Here is a 19,391-nt window from a genome sequence, read left to right on the forward strand (position 1 = left end):
GACGAAATAGTTCTGATTATTGCTGAAAATTGTTAGATAAACAACTTTAGGAGTTGAATTAAAAATGTATATGAAAATGCATGTTATACGATAGTCAACTGTTATACTGTTGTAGATATGTAAAACTGAAACATTGTAGCAGCTGTTATACAAGAGACAACGGTGAAATTGAATTGCATACTAGTGTCACTGTTATACAAGTGCCAACTGTTATACCAACTACGTATTTAGAGTTCGAATAAGTAGCGCCTGCCAGTTATACGTTTTAAAGCATTTTGCATTGATTATTATCATTTATATATATATACATAATTTTTTTTTTTTACATAATTTTATATAAAAGATTTTTGTATTTAATTTATTATAACACAATGAACATATTTTTTGTTATACAACTAGCAAAAGGCAAAACGTATGTAAATAGTTGTTAGCATTGGCAATAAAAGAAGAGGATTTTTTTGAAGTGTAGTCATAGTTTTTAGCATATATATATAGAGGATATATAATGTAAATATAATATGTGTAAGATCTATTACGAACATGCCGATTATATAATCTAGTTGTTATATATATATATCAAATAAATGTATGTAAAACAAAATCTTTGTCAATATATCCATGTCATTCCTTCAGCAGGAAGCTGAGATCGGACTGTGGCTCATATTCCACGGTGCTGCCATCGCTGTAAGTACAACAGTTGTTAGTATAACGGATGTATTTTGAAAGTCGCTTTAAATTACGATTTGAAGAGCTTGGCGTTGCGTTCGCCCAGTAGCGTCGCCCGATCGCCCTGGACGCGCAGGCTGGTGCCCTCACGCAGCCCGAGCACTGGACGTGCATGATAGCTGACAAACTCCTCGATTCTCTCGTCTCGCGTCTCGCCTTTGTGCTGGCTGCTGAGGTCCGCGTCCAGGTAGTGCGGATTGATGTTGAAGGGCACCAGAGCCAGGGCCTCGAAGGTGGGCGGCTGCATGACGGGCATGTCGTTGGTGGTGTGGATGGAGCGTGTGGCCACATTGGTTCCGGCACTACTGCCCACGTAGGTGAGGCCCTGCTCCAGCACCAGCTGGCGGATCAGTTCGACCAGCTGCAGTTCGTACAGCTGCTTCAGCAGCACAAACGTATTACCGCCGCCCACGAAAATGGCCTGCGCCTCGCGGAGCGCCCGCCCCGGATCGGGTTTCGTATGCAGCCCTTCCACTGCATAGCCCCAAGGCTGCAGTGCAGCTCTGACGGTTGCCGTATATTTGTCGTGATCCCGCAAGGCGTATGGCACAAAGAGCACGGTCTTCACATTCTTGCTGCAGGAATTCAATGTTCTGATAAGCCGAACTCTTGATAAGATATTTGTGCTTACGCCTTGAACAGATCCTCCAGTTGGGCGCGCGCATGCTCCAAGTAGCCGTAGCCATGCAATCGGGACGACGAGAGCAACAACAAGTTTCGCGCACCGCTATTCATTTTCCAACGTCTCTTTCACGTAGAATAGCATTTAATCAGTACTTCGGATTATCGTTGTTTTATGGTGGTACTTGGGGTAGGCGATAAGTGAAAACAATACAAATGAACATACAGATATTTCATGCTGAGCAAAAAGTCAACAGTTGAGTGCACAGAACATGCAGCGATATGTCAAGGGCACTATCGTCATTTGGCCTACATTTGCCGGTATTAAAAAAACTTTCTAGTACACCACTGCTAATTGGCCGATATTAAATGGTGGTTTTATAAGATACGCTTACAGCGATACATCGGCGTACCGATATTTGCTGGTATTTAATAATTTAAGCACATCGATATATCAAGTAAGTTTTCATTTGATATCTTCATTCAATAACAAAACGTGTGGAAAATGATCGATATCAATTTTGTATTCCAATAGATATTTAGGTATCGATTAATATTTTTTTTAGTATCGGTTTATGAGGCGGGTATTTGAATTATCGAATCATTTAAATATATAAAAGCATTGAAATAACGAATAGCAATTACAATAAATTTTATTCGAGTTCTTCTCTTCATTTTGTGTATTTTAGAACACAAAAAGCCAGAATGGAAACGTTATTTTTTTCTTGTTTAGGCATTTGTTTGACATGCTTGCAAATTTATTCTGTTCAATTATATTGCTTAAAATGAAATATATATGTATGTATACATATGTATATGTATGTGTATATGTATATGTATATGTGTACGTAATTGACTGCCGTGTCTCGATGCCACGATGCCAAAATTCAAGCATCTCATAATTAACTAACTTGAATTATTGCATATTTTTTTTTTTTTTTTTTTTTTTTGTTTTGTTTCTTTAACATATATTATTATTAACAACAACAAATGAATTTGGCTGTTGCTTTTTGTACATATTATACATTATGCATATGCATGTGTGTGTGTGTATATGTGTGTAAGTATTTCGGCAGACATAAGTATGTATGTTTCAATAAAGCATTTCAGTTTTTGCTTCATTTTACAGTGAGTTTATATTAAGGTATTTGCGTATAAATTAATTATTATTATTAGAAACAAAAAATAATATTATATATATATATGTATATATATATATACGTGTATATATATATTTTGATATACAAATCAACAATAATTACACAAATTGTTGTTTGCTTTCAACATTAATTTAGCTATTTCACGTATATTTGTTAAACAATTTACACATTTTGCTTGGCGTTGTTTTTTTCTTCTTCATTTCTTTGTAATTCCTTCATGTTGCATGCTGCACGGCATTTAATAGTTTTTAATTTAGTTTTACATTTTACAGTTTGACAGCAACTGGGCTGCCAAGGCTGAGGCACAGTTTGGTTTTATTTTCTCGTGTTTATATATATAGTTTAATGTTGTTTGTATTGTTTGTTTTAATTTTCACGTTTCGATCTTTTGAGCGCTGCAAATGTGAAAATTACAATTTTTGCAGTTTATGTAATAGGTAAATATATATATATATATGTATATATATGTGTGTGTGTGTGTGTGTGTGCCCTAGAATTGATTTCGTTTGATTTATACTTAAGCTAACAATTTGATTTGCACGTCTATACATACAGAAAAGGATAGACATACAGTGAGTGAGAGAGAAGGAAAATTAATCATGCATACACACACACATACACAGACAGACTGATAGAGAGAGGGATCGCAATAGAAATACATAATCATGTGTACGAGAAGAGGGGAAAGACAAGAAATTAATAAACACACAAGCACTTAAACACCTACACGCACGCACGCACACACACACACACACACACACACACACACACACACACATACAAAATGCATGTAGAAGACGGCGGCAATTTACATTTTGTTTTTTGAATAGTTTCACATTGAGTAGAGAAGACATGTTGATCCTTGATTAACTCCGCACGCTCTACTCCTACTCCTACTTCTACTCGTACGCGTACTCCTACTCCTACTCCAGCTCCTGCTCCTGCTTCTGTTCCAGCTGCGCTTGCCGCTCTACTGCGACGCCTGCTCATCGGGCAGATCTAATATTCTTGCCACAAACTCGGATATATCCGTGTTGCGTTGTAAATGCTCCACGATAAAGCTGTGCCGCAGCAGCTGCTCGTAATTGGGTCTCGCCGTATATTCCTTTTTCAAGCACGTCGCTATAAAGTCCTCGAACTCTGCGGAGAATGTGCCGGCCGTCAGTCGTGGCGGATCATCCTCAACAACCTAAGCAGCGAGCGGTGGAGGAGGGGAGGAAGAACATTACTATTAGCATTGGCCACACCTGGAGCAGCTGCTCCATCTGTCGCTCACCTGACGCAACTGTTCAAAGGGCGTTCGCCATTTGTTATAGGGATATTGCCCGGTGGCCATTTCGATCATGCTGATGCCCAGCGACCAGACATCGGAGCGTATATCGTATTGGGCTGGATTACCTTGCGGATCAATACGTTCCGGTGCCATATATGGCTTACAGCCAGCGTCTATAGTCTTTGCCACCGAATCGACCAGATAGCCTGCGAAGGATAGTAGCATTATATTATCTTATATAAACTGCAATTGCTAACCGATTGCTCTGCCAATTGGATCAAGGAAGTTGTTCTATATCATAAGGTTTTCTTTCAATAGATTTCTTAAGCTAGACATAGGACGATTCCCTTATGGTAAGTAAGTACTTGATCTATAAATCTTGATCCACAAATAAGTTTACTTTACGCAGTTCCAGCTCCATTTGTTTCTTCAATTTGATAGAAAACTGTAGGCAGTTTCCAATGCTCCACTGCTGGATTCATATATTCATTCATAATTCTATTCCCTATCCATCCGAAGCCTCTGAATTCCTATATTCATAATTCTATTCCCCATCCATCCATAGACTATTTTAAATAGCTCTCAAGCTCCGATGCTCTATAATTATGAATCGTGTAGAATGAAATGGAAGAAGAACACAGCGCTTACCTGAGATGCCAAAATCACATATTTTCACCTGGCCGCTGCGATTGATCAATATATTTGATGGCTTTACATCGCGATGGATGACCTTCAGCTGGGCATGCAGATAATGCAAGGCGCTAACCACGCTCATCGCGATCTGAGAGAGTGTGCACATATAGAGAGTGAAAGAGATGCAGATAGAGTAAGGCTTACTTTGCCGAGCACCGTCTCCTCCATGGTTAGCTGATTTTTGAAGACCTTCGGGTAGAATTTGTCCAAACTGGTGTTCATCACCTCCATGCAGATCCAGACATCGCCCTCCCGGTACATGGCCCCATAAAAGTGGACCGTATAGGGGCAATCGCTGGATCGCATCGATATATCCAGATCCATGATCAGACGTTGCTGTTCACGGAAGTTCACTGTCATTGGGATGCGCTTGACGGCCAGCACAGTGCCCGTCTGCCTGTGTCGCATCTTCTCCACGATGCCATAAGCGCCGCGTCCTAAATCACAAATCTTCTCCAAACTATCCGCATCGATGTCGAATGTTTGATCGCCGATTTGTATGGTCGCCCGGGAGTCCAGATTACGTGGTGGCACACTGTTAACGGCATGTAATGTAACAGTATGTTAGCAGGATGGCTAAATGTTAATGCAATGTCGGTATTACGGTATTTAAGCAGAAGAATTACTGGTATGCCCAAATGTTGATAATATGTTAGAAGTTAAGAGTATGTTGATATCACTATTATTTGTGAGGCGAAATGTTAACAGTATGTTAGCAGAGGAACGATGTGTGGTCAATGTTATTTTGATATAGTAATTATTTGAGCGGGTAAATGTTAACAGTATGTGATTTACATTATGTTAACAGAGTTCTTATAGTAATAAGGCTAGTATGCCATTTGAGGCTTATTCGTTTTGTTTTGACTGATTGATATTGGCTGGAAATGATTTATGTGTTTTTTAGAGGGAAACAAGTACCGTGAATTTAACATAAACAACTTATTTGAATATGAATCGAGTTTTTATCAATAAGAAATAGTTCAAATATTTTGATTAGGCAGGATTTCTTGGATTTCCAGGGTATATAAAATTCGATCAAGCCTGTACAGCTGTGTGTTATTTTGTTCATAGAGCCAGATCAATCTGCATACACACTCTCACACACATGAAAACAAAATGCCAAAAAAAAAAACATAGATTGTCTTGCGCACTCTTCGCACACATTAGCTAAACTCTGCACACACACACACACATACAGAGATACGCAGAAGCATAGGCAAAAGCAAAACGAACAAGTGTCATAATGTCATAACCCCCAATGCACTTACAATGCCGGTTCCGGCTCACGCGGAATGCCAATGGGTGGGAGACGCGGACGTGGTCGTGACATTGCGCTCTGTCGTTTAGATATATGTACGTATGCGGATGTATGTGTGAGCGTGTGTATGTATATGTAGGTGGGTGTATGTGCGTGTGCGTCTTTGGCGGCCTGCACTTGCACTTTTTGGATTTATTCACGCGTGTTGCGCTGCACGTTTCGCCTGGTAACTGAAATTATTTGCTCCACTTTTTGATACTTTTATTGCTGTTGCTGCTGCTGCGGCTGCTACTGCTGTGTGGGTTTTTATTGGGCCGTCGACAGCGAAGACGACGGCGACGTCGATGGAGCGGCGGCGGCTGCTGCTGCTGCTGCTGGCTTTTGCTATTTTTACCACATTTGGTCAAATCGTGTTGTTGAAATGTTTGCCTGCTGCGGGTACACTTGTGCGTGTTGAGAAAAAAATGCAGACCAAATGCCGCGCTCGCTGCGGCTCTGACTGTTTTCGTCGCTTAACTTTTCTTTGATATTTAGTTTTTCGTTTTCTTTTCTTTTTCACCCAGCACTCGCGTAGAACTCGTCCTCGTTGAAAACAATACAGTGGGATAATCACAGTGTTGCCAACTCAGCCGTTTCCTGTTCGTTTTTTAATCACATATGATATTCTGGTATTTTATTCGGTCACACTAGATTATGTGTTTGTCCTTGAAGCAAGCACGGAAAATGGATCTCTATGATGGTAGCAAACAATTACTGCCTCTCATTCTGTGTAAAACAATAAATTACGTTTTTGAAAAGGCTTTCTTTCATGCAACTCAAAGTACAAGGCGAATGTATGTAAATATTTGTAGCTACTTTACCACAAAAAATGTTTAATATATCGATATATCGATTCATCGTTGCCAGCTGGTTGTTAAAGAGATGAGTGTATTTGCGAACTATGCACATATGGCCACACTTCACACACTATCTTCTTGTTGGTGGTGGACTGTTTCACATTGTTTAATAGGATGTGCATTGCGAATTAAGCAGCAAATAAAGCTAATTGTTAATGTGTAATGCAAAAGTGCAAGTGTTCGCGCGTCAGCCAACATCAATTCTAAACATACGCCGCGTGTAACGCTCCAAAGCTTAAAGCGTGCGCCTACAAAAACTAACGAGCGCTGCTGCTGCATAAAAAAAAGAAGGAAAAGAATCGCGAGATATATTATTGTTGTTGTTGTTGCGCTCTGCTGTGTCGTGCGTGAGTGCGTGCGTTCGCTCGTGCGTCTCTGTTGTATTTCGTGTCTGTTTTTGTTTTTTGTTTGTTGTTCGTGAAATCTTATTTGTTGTTGTTTTGCGGCCTCTGCAAGTGGAAAGTTCACGCGCACGCATACAAGTGCAATAGCAGAAGGCACACACACGCACACTTGTGTGTGTGTGTCCATGTGTGTATGTGTGTAAGGTTGTGCATATGTGTGTGTCGGCAGCAGCAGCAGCAGCAGCCATAAATACAAAACGCTGGGAAAATCGAATTTAGAACAACAACAACCGAACTAAAGAGAAGCAGCAGCAGCAGAAGGAGGAGGCGAAAGAATACAACAACTGCAACAATGTCCAGCACAATCGAATTTGAGACAATTGGCAGTCGGCTGCAGTCGTTGGAGGTGGCGCTGCAGGCGCAAAACGAATCACATGAACAAATCGTCTTATCAAAGCGTGTTCGGCCAACAACAATATCGACAACAACAACAAACACAGGAGCAGCAACAGCAACACCAAACAGTGCAGCGGCCATTAACGCCGCAGCGGCGGCAGCATCACAAGCTCAAACAGCAGCAGCAGCCGCCGCTAGCGCTGCCTCTGCCTCTGTTGCCAATAATGTCGCCGCCGCCTCACCAACCAGACCAGCGACAGCGCTGCCGGTGCCAACGTCGACGTCAGCGTCTCTGTCGTCTGGTATCTTTGCTGGCGGGGGTTTTGCCCCGCCTACCAGGAGTATGCGCCCAACGCCCAGTTTGCCCATACGTAAGTTTCATACATAAATACAAAAATACATAAACACTTACACACATGCATACATATATGCACATGCATGTGTGTGTGTGTGTTGATAAGAAATTGGCGTTTCGATAGATACGATAAACACTCATTTACTCATGTTTGTGTGTGTGTATGTATGTGGATGTGTGTGTTTGTAATACCCTCAACAAAGGGCACACGTTATCGATCTCTGCGTTTCGATTGCATAGATAAGCGCACGCTGCGAGCAAAACAAACCAAAAACAACACGAAAACTTGTTTTCGCCAAATGCAGCGAAGCAGCGCCGCAGCAGCGGCAGCATCAACACATACACTTGTCCGCGTCGCTGCCGGCGTTGCTTGCTTTGTGTTTGCCTACATATGTATATGTGTTTGCGTGTGTTTGTGTTTGTATCATATTCGCATTGTTTCCGATTGGAATTGTCCTTTAAACTGTCTGCTTGGAAACGTTGTTGATGAATTGAAATAGAAAACATGATGTTTTTAAATATGAGTAATTAATAGTTGAAACATTTATAATGTTCAACTTGTTAAGATGCCAATTGGGTAGTAAAAGCCTGTTTAAATAAAAAAACATAAAAATAAATAAATAAATATGTATGATGCACTTGAATTCTGTTTGAATGTACTCTATAATCTTGTGCTTATTCAAATTATTAAACAGTTGTTTTAATTAAATATCTCAGCCTTCAGTTTGATATCAAATTGCCATTAAGAAAATCCCAACTAGATCAGATCGCCAGACTATTTAATGAAACGGAACAATAGCAAGCCCAATTGGATTCACGACTCCCATGGTTGCTCTGCACAAGTCCCAATTCCAATTAGACTTGTGCACGCCTTGCACACGTGAGGCTCATTGCAAATTAACGGCAAATGCACTTTGCAGCTCGTTTTTATCTTTCCCGCTCACTCTACACAGATGCTCTCCCATTTAGTGCGTTTCTATTTGTGCATGTTGTGTGTGTGTGTGTGTGTGTGTGTGTGTCGTCTTCGTCGCTTCTGTTGCCGATTTCATTTGGCATGTTTGTTGGCATTTTTTTTTTTGGCATTTCCGGAGTAAATGTCTTGATACGCGCACTTCGCCGCGACGGCTGCCGCCAGCGTCGACTCTCCGTGGCTTTGTTGTTTGTTTTTGTATTCGCTTTTGGTTTCGCGTTTCTTCACCCGCGCACACACACACAAATGCGCGTATGCCACAGTGAGACAGTGACGGCGGCTGCGACTGCGACTGAGGCGAACACAGCGGAGACAGCGTGACTCGCGTGAGGATTGCGGCGAAATTTGTCTTCGTGTTGCGTATTATTGTTATTGTTATTGTCGTTGTTGTTATTGTTTTTATAAGTAGTAATATTTCATTTGAAGCAACTGATAAGTAATAACTATTTAACGCTTACAATAACAACAATAATTATAGTCCTAATTTGAGCAATAACAACGCACTCCATGCGTCTTGCTATTTGTAGCTAATGTAACGCACAGTGGGTCAAGATTTATTTGTTTTGGATATGCATGCATACATATGTAAATATATATAATGAATAATGCATAATATAATGAACATATTGATCTAAAAATAAAACTAGAACTGGAATTGATTTGGTTTCCAGCTGATTTCTTGTCTAGGATTACATATAATCAAAATCAGAATGGCTATAATGCGATTCTCAATTAAATTGATTATTGTTTTGCTACGGCCACTTTTATTGACATTTGTGGCGCCCTGTTTATAGAACAATTTATAGATATAGATAAAAATGTTTGGCCAAGCAAATTCCCACGTTTCGAAATCAACGCAACTGATAGCGCTGGCCTTGAACAGCAGGCGAATGTGCTCGAAGTAAATGAGCTTTGTGTCAGTGTGCATATCATGCTTACACACACAGACACACACACACACTTACGCACATATATGCGCTTTGTTTTTGACTAACGGTTATTGGTCAGTGTTGCCGTTTTTAGAGTGCAGCATAAAGCTAAATCAGTGCAAAGCAAAACAAAGCTAAATTGATATTGATAAAAAAGGCTGTTGATATAAAATGGGTCAATTTGCAATTTGAATGTAAACGTAAATTTAACTAAATATAGAATGCGTTCTACATAAAAGCTAGAAACAAACTACAAGCTAGAATTTCATACCTGCTAGAAACAAAAGTAAAATCTAGCTGGAAAGTTTTTGTGGTAGGCAACACAAACTTTAGCTTGCATTTTAACAGCGGATATATAAAACTAGCGCAAAACAAGCTGAATTGTTTGTTAAAAGCTAGAATTCCGTTTCCATAGTGGCTTCTAAAAACTATAGCTAGATCTAGCCGGTAAAATCTTGACGAAGGCAACACAAACTGTTATATTGAAATTTTTATGAATTTGTACCATCCATATTTGTATGAAACCGTTCTCACTCATGCTATCTCTTTTCTTCTCTGCCACTCTAGCTGAATCTGGAGGATCAACGCGACGTCGCATGGTGCTGCCGCTGCCCACACAGCTGCATCCTTCCGAAACGGAAACGGATAAGAAGCTGAAGATGATAATGGGTCAGACGGGTAAACTGAATATCAATGGCCATCAATATCCGACAGATATCCACGATCTGCAGCATCTGGGCGATCTGGGCAATGGAACCAGCGGCAATGTGGTCAAAATGCTGCATGTCTCCAGCAACACGATCATTGCCGTCAAACAGATGCGACGCACCGGCAATGCCGAGGAGAACAAGCGCATTCTGATGGACCTGGATGTTGTGCTCAAGTCGCACGACTGCAAATATATCGTCAAGTGCCTGGGCTGTTTTGTGCGCGATCCGGATGTCTGGATCTGCATGGAGCTGATGTCCATGTGCTTCGATAAATTGCTCAAATTGACCAAGAAGCCGGTGCCGGAGCCCATTCTAGGCAAAGTCACGGTGGCGGTAAGTGCGGCTCTTTAACCCAAAAATATGTAGTGAAGCTTTGGTAAAGCATTTATGTTATACAACACTGTTTTTTGTTTAGATTAGAATAGGTCGATTTTGGTGACAAAATTGATTAAAGCTAAAATGTACGTAGAGTAGTAGCTAGATAGTGATAGCCAGGGGTAGTAGAGTAGTGATGTTAAATAACACTGTTTTTTTTTAAGGTTAGAATAGATAAATTATTGTGTTGAATAACAATATTGGTGGTCAAAACTAATATGTTTTTATAGTAATAGTTACTTGAATGTAAAGTAAAGTAAACAAAGTTAAAATGCAGTAAAATAGAACAGTAGTGTTGAAAAGTATTAGAATAATTTACTCTCCACTTCTTCAATGTGAAAAAAATATGCAAGCGTTGATAAAAATACGGAAACATATGGCTGTAGGCCTGAACAGTGTTGATAAACGACAGGTTTTATCAAATTTTATCCTTTACAACACTAATTTATAATTTGTATATGACTGAGAGCTGGATAGCTTGAATGATAAGTGGCAAAAGTGAGCTGGAATTATGTTTTAAGCATGTCGATAGTATTGGTCCTTTACAGCACTGATTTTAATAAAGACCTTTAAAGATTGATAAGCTACAGAGGCGAATAAATTTTAGCTTTAATTGTTAAGACCAATTTATTTAAGTAATATGCAGTGCTAAAATGTGTTGTGTTTTTTTACTGTTATACAACACTGAAGGCCTTTAGTAGTTATTAAAAGTTTACCATCTTCTTCTGATTCGCAGACGGTCAATGCTTTGTCCTATCTGAAGGACAAACACGGCGTCATCCATCGCGACGTGAAGCCATCGAACATTTTGATTGATGAGCGCGGCAATATAAAGCTATGCGATTTTGGGATTAGCGGACGTTTAGTGGACTCTAAAGCGAACACACGTTCCGCTGGCTGTGCAGCCTATATGGCGGTAAGTCGGGATAATACGAAATATATATATATACTTGTATCGATATTGAATTACCAAAACAATTTTCAATGTGCAGCCGGAACGCATCGATCCGAAGAAACCAAAGTACGATATACGAGCAGATGTCTGGTCATTGGGCATATCGCTTGTGGAGCTGGCAACTGCACGTTCACCATACGAGGGCTGTAATACGGACTTTGAGGTGCTGACCAAGGTGCTCGACTCGGAGCCGCCGTGTTTGCCCAGCGGCGAGGGATACAATTTTAGTCAACAGTTTCGTGACTTTGTCATCAAGTGGTAAAGTGATATTGATATAGATGTATATAAATGAATATGTATATCAACTCACATACTCACTCTCTCTCTCTCCCTCTCTCTCTATCTGTCTCTCTCTTTATACGTTTGCATTTGGCTACAGCCTCACTAAGAACCATCAGGATCGACCCAAGTATCCAGAGCTGCTGGCCCAGCCGTTTATCAAGATGTATGAGCAGGCCAAGATCGATGTGCCTGGCTGGTTTCAAAATGTGATGGACTCCGCTGCCGGGAAGCGTATGCGCGCCAATGGTGATGCCACCCTGACGAGGTGAGTTCAACAAGTTCCGCTAGACGAGAGCCAACTTTCTCTATATACACATATAAGCCAAATATTCCCGACCCAAGTCCCCGAGCCAGCAAACAAAATATGAGAACAATTTGCCCTTAGCCATTGCCTGCTGTCTGTGTGCCTGTGTGTCCGTGTGTCCGTGTGTGTGTGTGTGTGAGAGTGCGTACGTGTATGTACGCTTGTGTGTGTGTGTGTGTGCGTGGACGTCATGAACACAACAACGCTTCGTTTCAATTGTTTGTTTCCGTTTCCGCTTTTGTTTCATTCCGTTGCGTTGCGATTTCTATTTTGATTTCTCTTTAGCCTAACTCTGACATCAAAAACAATTTCCTAACAGGTAGGCAAAAAAAAAAAAAAAAGAAGAAATTAATGAAATGAAAAAAAAAAAAATAATAATAATAATAATATTGAACTACAACTAAAAATCGTACCTAATTCTAGGGTGTTTGCTGAAGTTTGTAAACTAAAAAAATTCTTAAAAACAACTAAGCTTCTCTCTTAACTCTTTCCTACACATAGCAAAAACAGTTGGCATGCCTCTCTTTCGCTCCTACTATTAATCACACACTCTTAACTATTTTTTATAATTTTTTTTATTCCTTCTATTTTACTACAATTTGAGCACATTTCTATTGCCTTTTATTAGCTTTTTAGCTACTTGTTTTATTTAAAAAAAATTTGTTTTCTTTTTTTTGTAACACTTACATTTATGCTAAAAGGTTGCACTTGCTGCGGGCATACTGAGAATTTTTCAGATCTGTTTCATTCCGTTTCGTTTCTGGGATAAGAAACGAAAGCTCAACCATGATGAGAGCTGCATCTGAGTCCGTTCAATTCAGTCCCATTCAGATTCATATCGTTTCAAATCCGAATCGTGTTTCATTCCGTTTTGTTCCTGAGCTATATGGAACATACATCGTATCTATTTCATTCAGTTACGCATTCAAGTAAATGTAGCCATTACCAGCTAAACAGTTCAGTTTCATTCCGTTTCGTTCCTGAAAAAAATCATCCATAAGAGATGTATATGTTCTATTCCATTCCATTTCGCTTTCAAGCTAAATGTAGCCATGCCCAGTGAGAACATTCAAGTATGTTTCATTTCGTTTCGTTCCACCTATCAAGAAAATCGAGTCTAATCCCATAGACTGTCAGTTTATATAGTGCAGTGCATATGCCATGTAAATACAATACAAATATTTAGCATCGACGTACCCAATCTCCTCTAGTAGACCCACACCCAGTCCCCTATCCACCTCAATAGGTATTACGTAGAAACAAGAAACAATAGAGAAACGAATAAAATTCGAATATTTTGCGTTTTATTGACTATTTAATTTGTGTGTTTCTTTTTTGATTTTCTATTTTCATCTTTTTTATTACAATTTTTTGTAGGTTACTTAATTCCTAATATATATATAGAGACATATAATTATATATATATTTATATATATATATAGGTATATATATAAATATATATACTTATTATATATAATAAACGCAAATATAATGTCAGACAAACTGTAAAACCGATTAAAACCAAAACATGAAAGAAAGAAAAAAAAAAAAAAACAAAACATAAACTAAACTACAGCAACAACAACAACAAAAAACAACAAAAACCTAATTAATTAAAACCGAGAATGCAAGAAATCAACATTATATAGCTATATATGTATATATCTCTTTGAGAGTATATATGTATATATAAATATAACATTAATTTATATACCCTTACCACGATATATAATCCAAAAATAAATCGAAAACCATTAAACAAAACAAAACAAAAACAAAAAAATCCTCCCAAAAAAACAAAAAAATATATGAAAGTAAATTCAGTAAGTACGACCGAGTTTTATTATTATTATTGTTATTATTATCATTATAATTATAATTGTTATTTATTATTTTGTGTTATGCATGATTTCATTATTTTTCCAATTGTTTTCTTGATTGTTTCTTTTGTTACTCGATTATTTTGATTACTAAATTTAATTTTCATTTTGTTACTAATCAATTGATGTATTTCTATTGTTATTCCGCTGCATGTTGCCTGCCGCTTTATATTTCAATTAAATTTATTAATAATTAAAAACACAAATAAAATAAATTCAATAAATAAATATCGACTTCAATCATCAATCGAGGTAAAACTTTTATTTGTTTTTAATTTCTTTTTATTTCTGAAAATTTCGTTTGGTTATATTTTTATACATTTTCATCCTTTGTTACGCTTCATAAATGTCTGCAGCGCATTCGTTTCGTTCTGTTTCATTCCGTTTTGTTTCGTTTCAATGCCATCACATACTGCACATATCGCTTTTGTATATATATATATCAATATATTTGTAAAGTATATACACATTTCTAGTTTAATCTATGTACGGTCTTTATGTATTTATCATGTTTCAGCCTTTCGCTTGTTTCATTCCATTCGTATTCATTTCTTTCTTTAGGCCATTTTTGTTTGTATTCTTGGGGTGTTCTTCAGCGCCATCTAGCGGCTCAAAATTTGTTGATCCATTGCAATAGAACACTTTTTGGCAATTACGATGGATTGTGAAGAAAGGGAGGGAGATAGAGACAGTTTTAGTAGGAGTATATGAGGATACAGAAAAATATTGATAACCAGCCTTACATTTTAAATAAGAGAGAACGATGGAAACCTATCGATAGCGATAACGATAGCAGCGAATACACAAGTTTACTCAAAGGTATAATTGTCGAATAATGCTAAAAGTGTAGCAGATTTCAGTGAATATGTCGCGAGTAACTATGACTATCGATAGTTATCGATATTTGTGTCCTAATTATGTCTCGATGTACAATATATCATCGTTAGATCTTTCTATATAGCGATAAGTTTACCAAGAGGTATTTTCCAGCTAGAGTTAGTTATCGATGTCAATCAAACGATCGATAGATATCGATTTTAATCGAAAGGATTGAAGATAATCAGTGTCAATAATTGCAGCTATTTTAGTTAGCGTCAAATCTAGATCTCCCTCTCCCTCTCTCTCTCTCTCGTTTCAACTCTTGCTTTCTTTGTTTAGTGTTGCTCCCATTTTCATTCATACGCTTCACTCTCTCATTGATCTCGCTTAGCTTACATATATACATATATATATATGTGTTATATATCCCATTTAGCATACACACACACACTCACACTTACACACACACATGCCTCCTGCTTTCACTCACTCGCATTACACACAAACTCTATCCCTCCCTCTCTTTCTGTCACTCTCTCTCTCTCTCTCTCTCTCACTGTCTCTTGCTCTCTTTGTGTCTTTTTCACTCTTTCGCTGCCATGCTGGCGTACATTTTGTGTGTGTGTGTGTGTGTTTTCGTTTGATAATTTGTTGGCAACAATCAATAACATTACTTGCATTACTTGCAGAGCAACAGCAACAGGAACAGGAACAACAACAACAGCAGCAGCAGCAGCAGCAACACGCGCCAAGGAAGCTGCCACATTGTATGGAAGAACTGCAGCGGCAACAGCAACAGCAGCAGCAGCGCGTAGTCCAACGCAAACACAAACGCTGAAGACAATAAAACCCACACAGATTCCAAGCTACCATCAGCAGCACCAGCAGCAGCAGCACCAGCAGCAGCAGCAACAGTTGCCGGTTACGCAGTATTTCATACAATCAGCCACACAACTACCTCAACAAACAGCAACGGCAACGACAGCAACGGCAGCAACGTCGGCGGCAAACACAATGAACTACTTTAGCAGCGGTGGCAGCGGCAGCAGCAGCAGCGGCGCCAGTCCGCTGTCGCCGCCGTCAAGCGCTGCTGTCCCTGTTCCGGCTGCTGGCGGGCACAATGACATTGGCAAGCTCTATCGCAAGTCGCCTTTTATGCAGCGCAAGCTGAGCAATGGCTCTCACTACAAGTACCACGACGAGAGTCCCAAGAAGGAGTCTGTTTTCAGCAGCATAGGTATGTGCATATGGCATTTGGCAATTGCAGTCACGTGCACCAGCTAACGCCTTTTGTCTGTTGCAGGTCAATCGATTTTACGCAATTTAACCTCATCGCCGTTCAGCCAGAAGAAACATCAGCCCATTGTTACAGCGACAACACCAACGGCAGCCACACCGACAGCAGCAACAGCAACAACAACACCAACAACACTGCCGCATCACAATAGGAAAGTGAAAACGCCCACGGAACTGTTGGCCACGCCCAAATGGCGGCTGCCCTACGACACCTGTGATAGTAGAATTGATAATGTCAACTTGGCCCTCAGTTCGCCCACGCTGCAGCGCAAGCATCTGATAATGGAGCCAGCGACAGCGACAGCGACAGCAACAGGCACAACAACGTTGCCAACAACATTGCAGCTCAGCAATCAGCAACAACAACAGCAGCAACAGCAACAGCAGCAGCGATTGCAGCCGGGCAATCAGAGTCCCATAGGTGAGGGACATTTAGTATATAAGTTATACAATAAGTTAGACAAGGCTGCTTAAGCTGTACTACAGATTGTTGATGTGTTGTAAGACATTTTACATAACATATATACAGTCGAGTCTCGATAATTCGTACCCCGTTAAATTGAAACTTCTCGATAAATCGAAAGAATTCGTTCTCAATTATTCTCAATAAAAAAAAAAGAACCCTTGGCATTTCGAGTTATCGACTTTCTACTGTATATCAATCATTTGTAGATCAGCTTAAGCAGATTGTCCATGTGTCACAGTAAACTCAGGTTGCTGGGCTTGAAAGTAGTTCTATCTTAGTTTAGTGTTCATAGTTAGCTAATTAATGAATTCTTTTTTTTTATGATATTCTCTTAATGTAATATGTATAAGTCTAATCATATATTAGTAGTATATACCGCTTCATAGCAGAAGTCGAAAGGAGAAGACGAAGCCGCTGTAGATAGCAATGATTTGATTTGAATGATACAGAGAGGTTCTTGAAAGACCTGCATATATAGACAGCCTAATTATATTCCAATTTGTTAACTAGTAAAAATCATTTAGATAATAGCATAAGACAGAGATAATCACATATGTATATCACACAAGAAATATACAATCGAGTCCCGATAAATGGTACCCCGCTAGATCGAAAAAAATGCTATCCCTTGATATCAATTCGTTCTCAATAATTCTCGATAAGTTTGAATATCTATGTCAATCGAAAAAAAACTGATCGCCTTGCCATTTTGAATTATGGGGACCCTACCGTATGTATATATATAGAATTAGGTTATAGCGGCGCTCCAGGGATCCTTGTTAAATCTGAAAGACTCTCTAGGTTTGCCCACATAAGTTTGTCTTGGGACCAGAATGGACGCTATAAGTAAAGTCGCTATAACCGGATTCTACTGTATATGTATATATGTATGTAACTTAACTCTGATATAGCTCTATAGGCATGTCTGTAGCTGTGCAAAAACAAATCGAATCAGAAATCCATGTGCATAGGCTAGATTTCAGACCTTAGACCTATTACTAGATTTAATTGTTACGTTGATCTTTCTGTATGTCTAGTATTAATCTTTAACTCCAATTGCCTCGTTTAGCTTTTCCTATTTTCCCAGTTCCCTTTTAGTTATTCTATTGCAATTTAAAATCTTTTTTTTTTTAAATATATATTCTCACTCTCTCATGCTCATGCTCTCTCCATCTCTGTCTATGCAGTGTTGCAGCGCTTCTACCATCAACAGAATCAGCTGCGTGAAAAAGAGGCTGCCGAGCGGCAACAGCAACAGCAACAGCAGCAGCAGCAGCAGCAATTCCAACAGCTGCCACAGCATTATCAGATGCAACCACAATCCCAACAGCTTCCACAGCCCCATCAGTCGCCGCAGCTTTATCACTTTCTGCAGTCGCCGCCGGCGCCGGCGCCGCCGCTGACGCCAACGATGCTGCGTGCTGCGCCGGCTGCAGCAGCTACGACCAGCACGAATCCGTTTCACAGCAACTATGTGGCGCCACCGTCGTCGCACTCCACCTCTAGTCAGTCCTCGACGCAGTCGACGTGCTCCCAAATAGCCAGCGCAGCGCCCGCCTCTCCCTGTGCCACAGCCGCCGGACATTTTGGTGTGGGCACTGCGGCCCAGTTGCAATATCAGCCATTGCCGCTGACGCCCACTACAGCACCAGCAGCGCCAGCAGCAGCAACAACTGGCGACAGCAGCAGCCTGCCTCCCAGCAGATCGCCCGAGCAGCTGCAGCCGGACTATGGCACGGCGCAGGTAGCTGGCAGCAAGCTGAGCAAATTGTATGCACGTCGCCAGCTGCTGGGCCAGCAGACGAGCAGCAATCTGGAAGCCAGAGAGCAGCCGCAGCAGCAGCAGCAGCAGCCGCATCTCTACAGCACGCAAACGGATGCCGGTGAGTGTAGCAGACAGAAAGCTGCCTGCTATGTCACGCACTTTTGCTATGCATTATAATCTTTGCGCTTGAATTTGTTTGAGTTTGCGTTTGCTTTGTTATTTGTATATATACCATGAAATCATTGCAAATGAAACTTGTGGGTAATATGCTTAAGTGTATATATGTATGTATGTATATATGTATGTATATGTCCTTGTAGGGACGATAAACTGCCTCGATTGTGGCATGCTCGTCTGTTCGTCCGATCGGAGTCGTTAACTACAGGAATTTGAGACTTGAATATGGTGTATAGCTAGTTCTATCGATAACAATCGGATCGATTAGCTTCGTTGATCTGCTTATGTTTGTGTGTTTGTACGAGCCTGCAGACTTTAACTTGAATGTATATAAATTTAGTGTATAGCTAGTTCAAATATAAAATTGTCATTCCGATAACTCACTGCACTTCGATAACAATCGAATCGATCCGCTTTGTTAATCCAGTAATGTTTGCCTGCTATGCGAACTTGTAAACTACGAAATGGATTTTCAGAATCTCATATAGGGTGACCAAACCAGAGTGTTACTACCTAACAATATGATAGTTACAGTTATCGATAACATTTATACGTTGAAAAATTGACCATTTCATCATGAATTCTAAGACCTAACAGAACAGAGAATCGGCATATAGAATCGACTGAGCTTAAGCACTCTCAGCTAAACTGATGTGCATGAATGATGTGCTATAGCATACCTAAGGCTATAAATGTAGAATTTAATGATGTGCTAAGTCATACCTAAGGCTATATATATGG

At 39.8% G+C, this 19,391-nt stretch overlaps 3 protein-coding genes across 4 annotated transcripts in view; 1 reads left to right on the plus strand and 2 right to left on the minus strand.

Annotated features, from left to right (window-relative positions):
- Positions 1-490: 490 nt before the first annotated feature.
- On the minus strand, positions 491-1,724 carry LOC6585344 (probable alpha-aspartyl dipeptidase). The gene is made up of 3 exons (XM_002010940.4): positions 1,358-1,724; positions 741-1,301; positions 491-682 (listed from the first exon to the last, which is right to left on the minus strand). The coding sequence occupies exons 1-3, from the start codon at positions 1,459-1,461 to the stop codon at positions 622-624; spliced, it is 726 nt and encodes a 241-aa protein (XP_002010976.2). The 5' UTR covers positions 1,462-1,724; the 3' UTR covers positions 491-621.
- A 975-nt stretch (positions 1,725-2,699) lies between these two features.
- LOC6585343 (dual specificity mitogen-activated protein kinase kinase 6) lies at positions 2,700-6,343 on the minus strand. 2 transcript variants are annotated; one of them, XR_001448966.3, is made up of 6 exons: positions 5,742-6,343; positions 4,618-5,008; positions 4,429-4,561; positions 3,784-3,986; positions 3,320-3,696; positions 2,700-2,902 (listed from the first exon to the last, which is right to left on the minus strand). XR_001448966.3 is itself a non-coding variant. In XM_002010939.4 (5 exons), the coding sequence occupies exons 1-5, from the start codon at positions 5,801-5,803 to the stop codon at positions 3,478-3,480; spliced, it is 1,008 nt and encodes a 335-aa protein (XP_002010975.1). In that variant the 5' UTR covers positions 5,804-6,343; the 3' UTR covers positions 2,700-3,477. The 2 variants fall into 2 exon arrangements, 1 of the variants encoding a protein (XP_002010975.1); XM_002010939.4 differs by having other exon boundaries at positions 2,700-3,696.
- A 340-nt stretch (positions 6,344-6,683) lies between these two features.
- The window catches only part of LOC6585342 (dual specificity mitogen-activated protein kinase kinase hemipterous), a 14,163-nt gene continuing 1,455 nt past the window's right edge, over positions 6,684-19,391 (plus strand). Inside the window, exons 1-8 of the mRNA XM_044007576.1 lie at positions 6,684-7,738; positions 10,189-10,664; positions 11,443-11,622; positions 11,699-11,919; positions 12,041-12,208; positions 15,636-16,183; positions 16,250-16,663; positions 17,896-18,591. Of these exons, the coding sequence (XP_043863511.1) occupies positions 7,324-7,738; positions 10,189-10,664; positions 11,443-11,622; positions 11,699-11,919; positions 12,041-12,208; positions 15,636-16,183; positions 16,250-16,663; positions 17,896-18,591 (3,118 nt within the window). The 5' untranslated portion in view covers positions 6,684-7,323. The remainder of the gene's footprint in view (positions 7,739-10,188; positions 10,665-11,442; positions 11,623-11,698; positions 11,920-12,040; positions 12,209-15,635; positions 16,184-16,249; positions 16,664-17,895; positions 18,592-19,391) is intronic.

This window comes from Drosophila mojavensis, unplaced genomic scaffold (assembly GCF_018153725.1).
Source record: "Drosophila mojavensis isolate 15081-1352.22 unplaced genomic scaffold, ASM1815372v1 contig_136, whole genome shotgun sequence".
In the NCBI taxonomy this organism is placed as follows: domain Eukaryota; kingdom Metazoa; phylum Arthropoda; class Insecta; order Diptera; family Drosophilidae; genus Drosophila; species Drosophila mojavensis.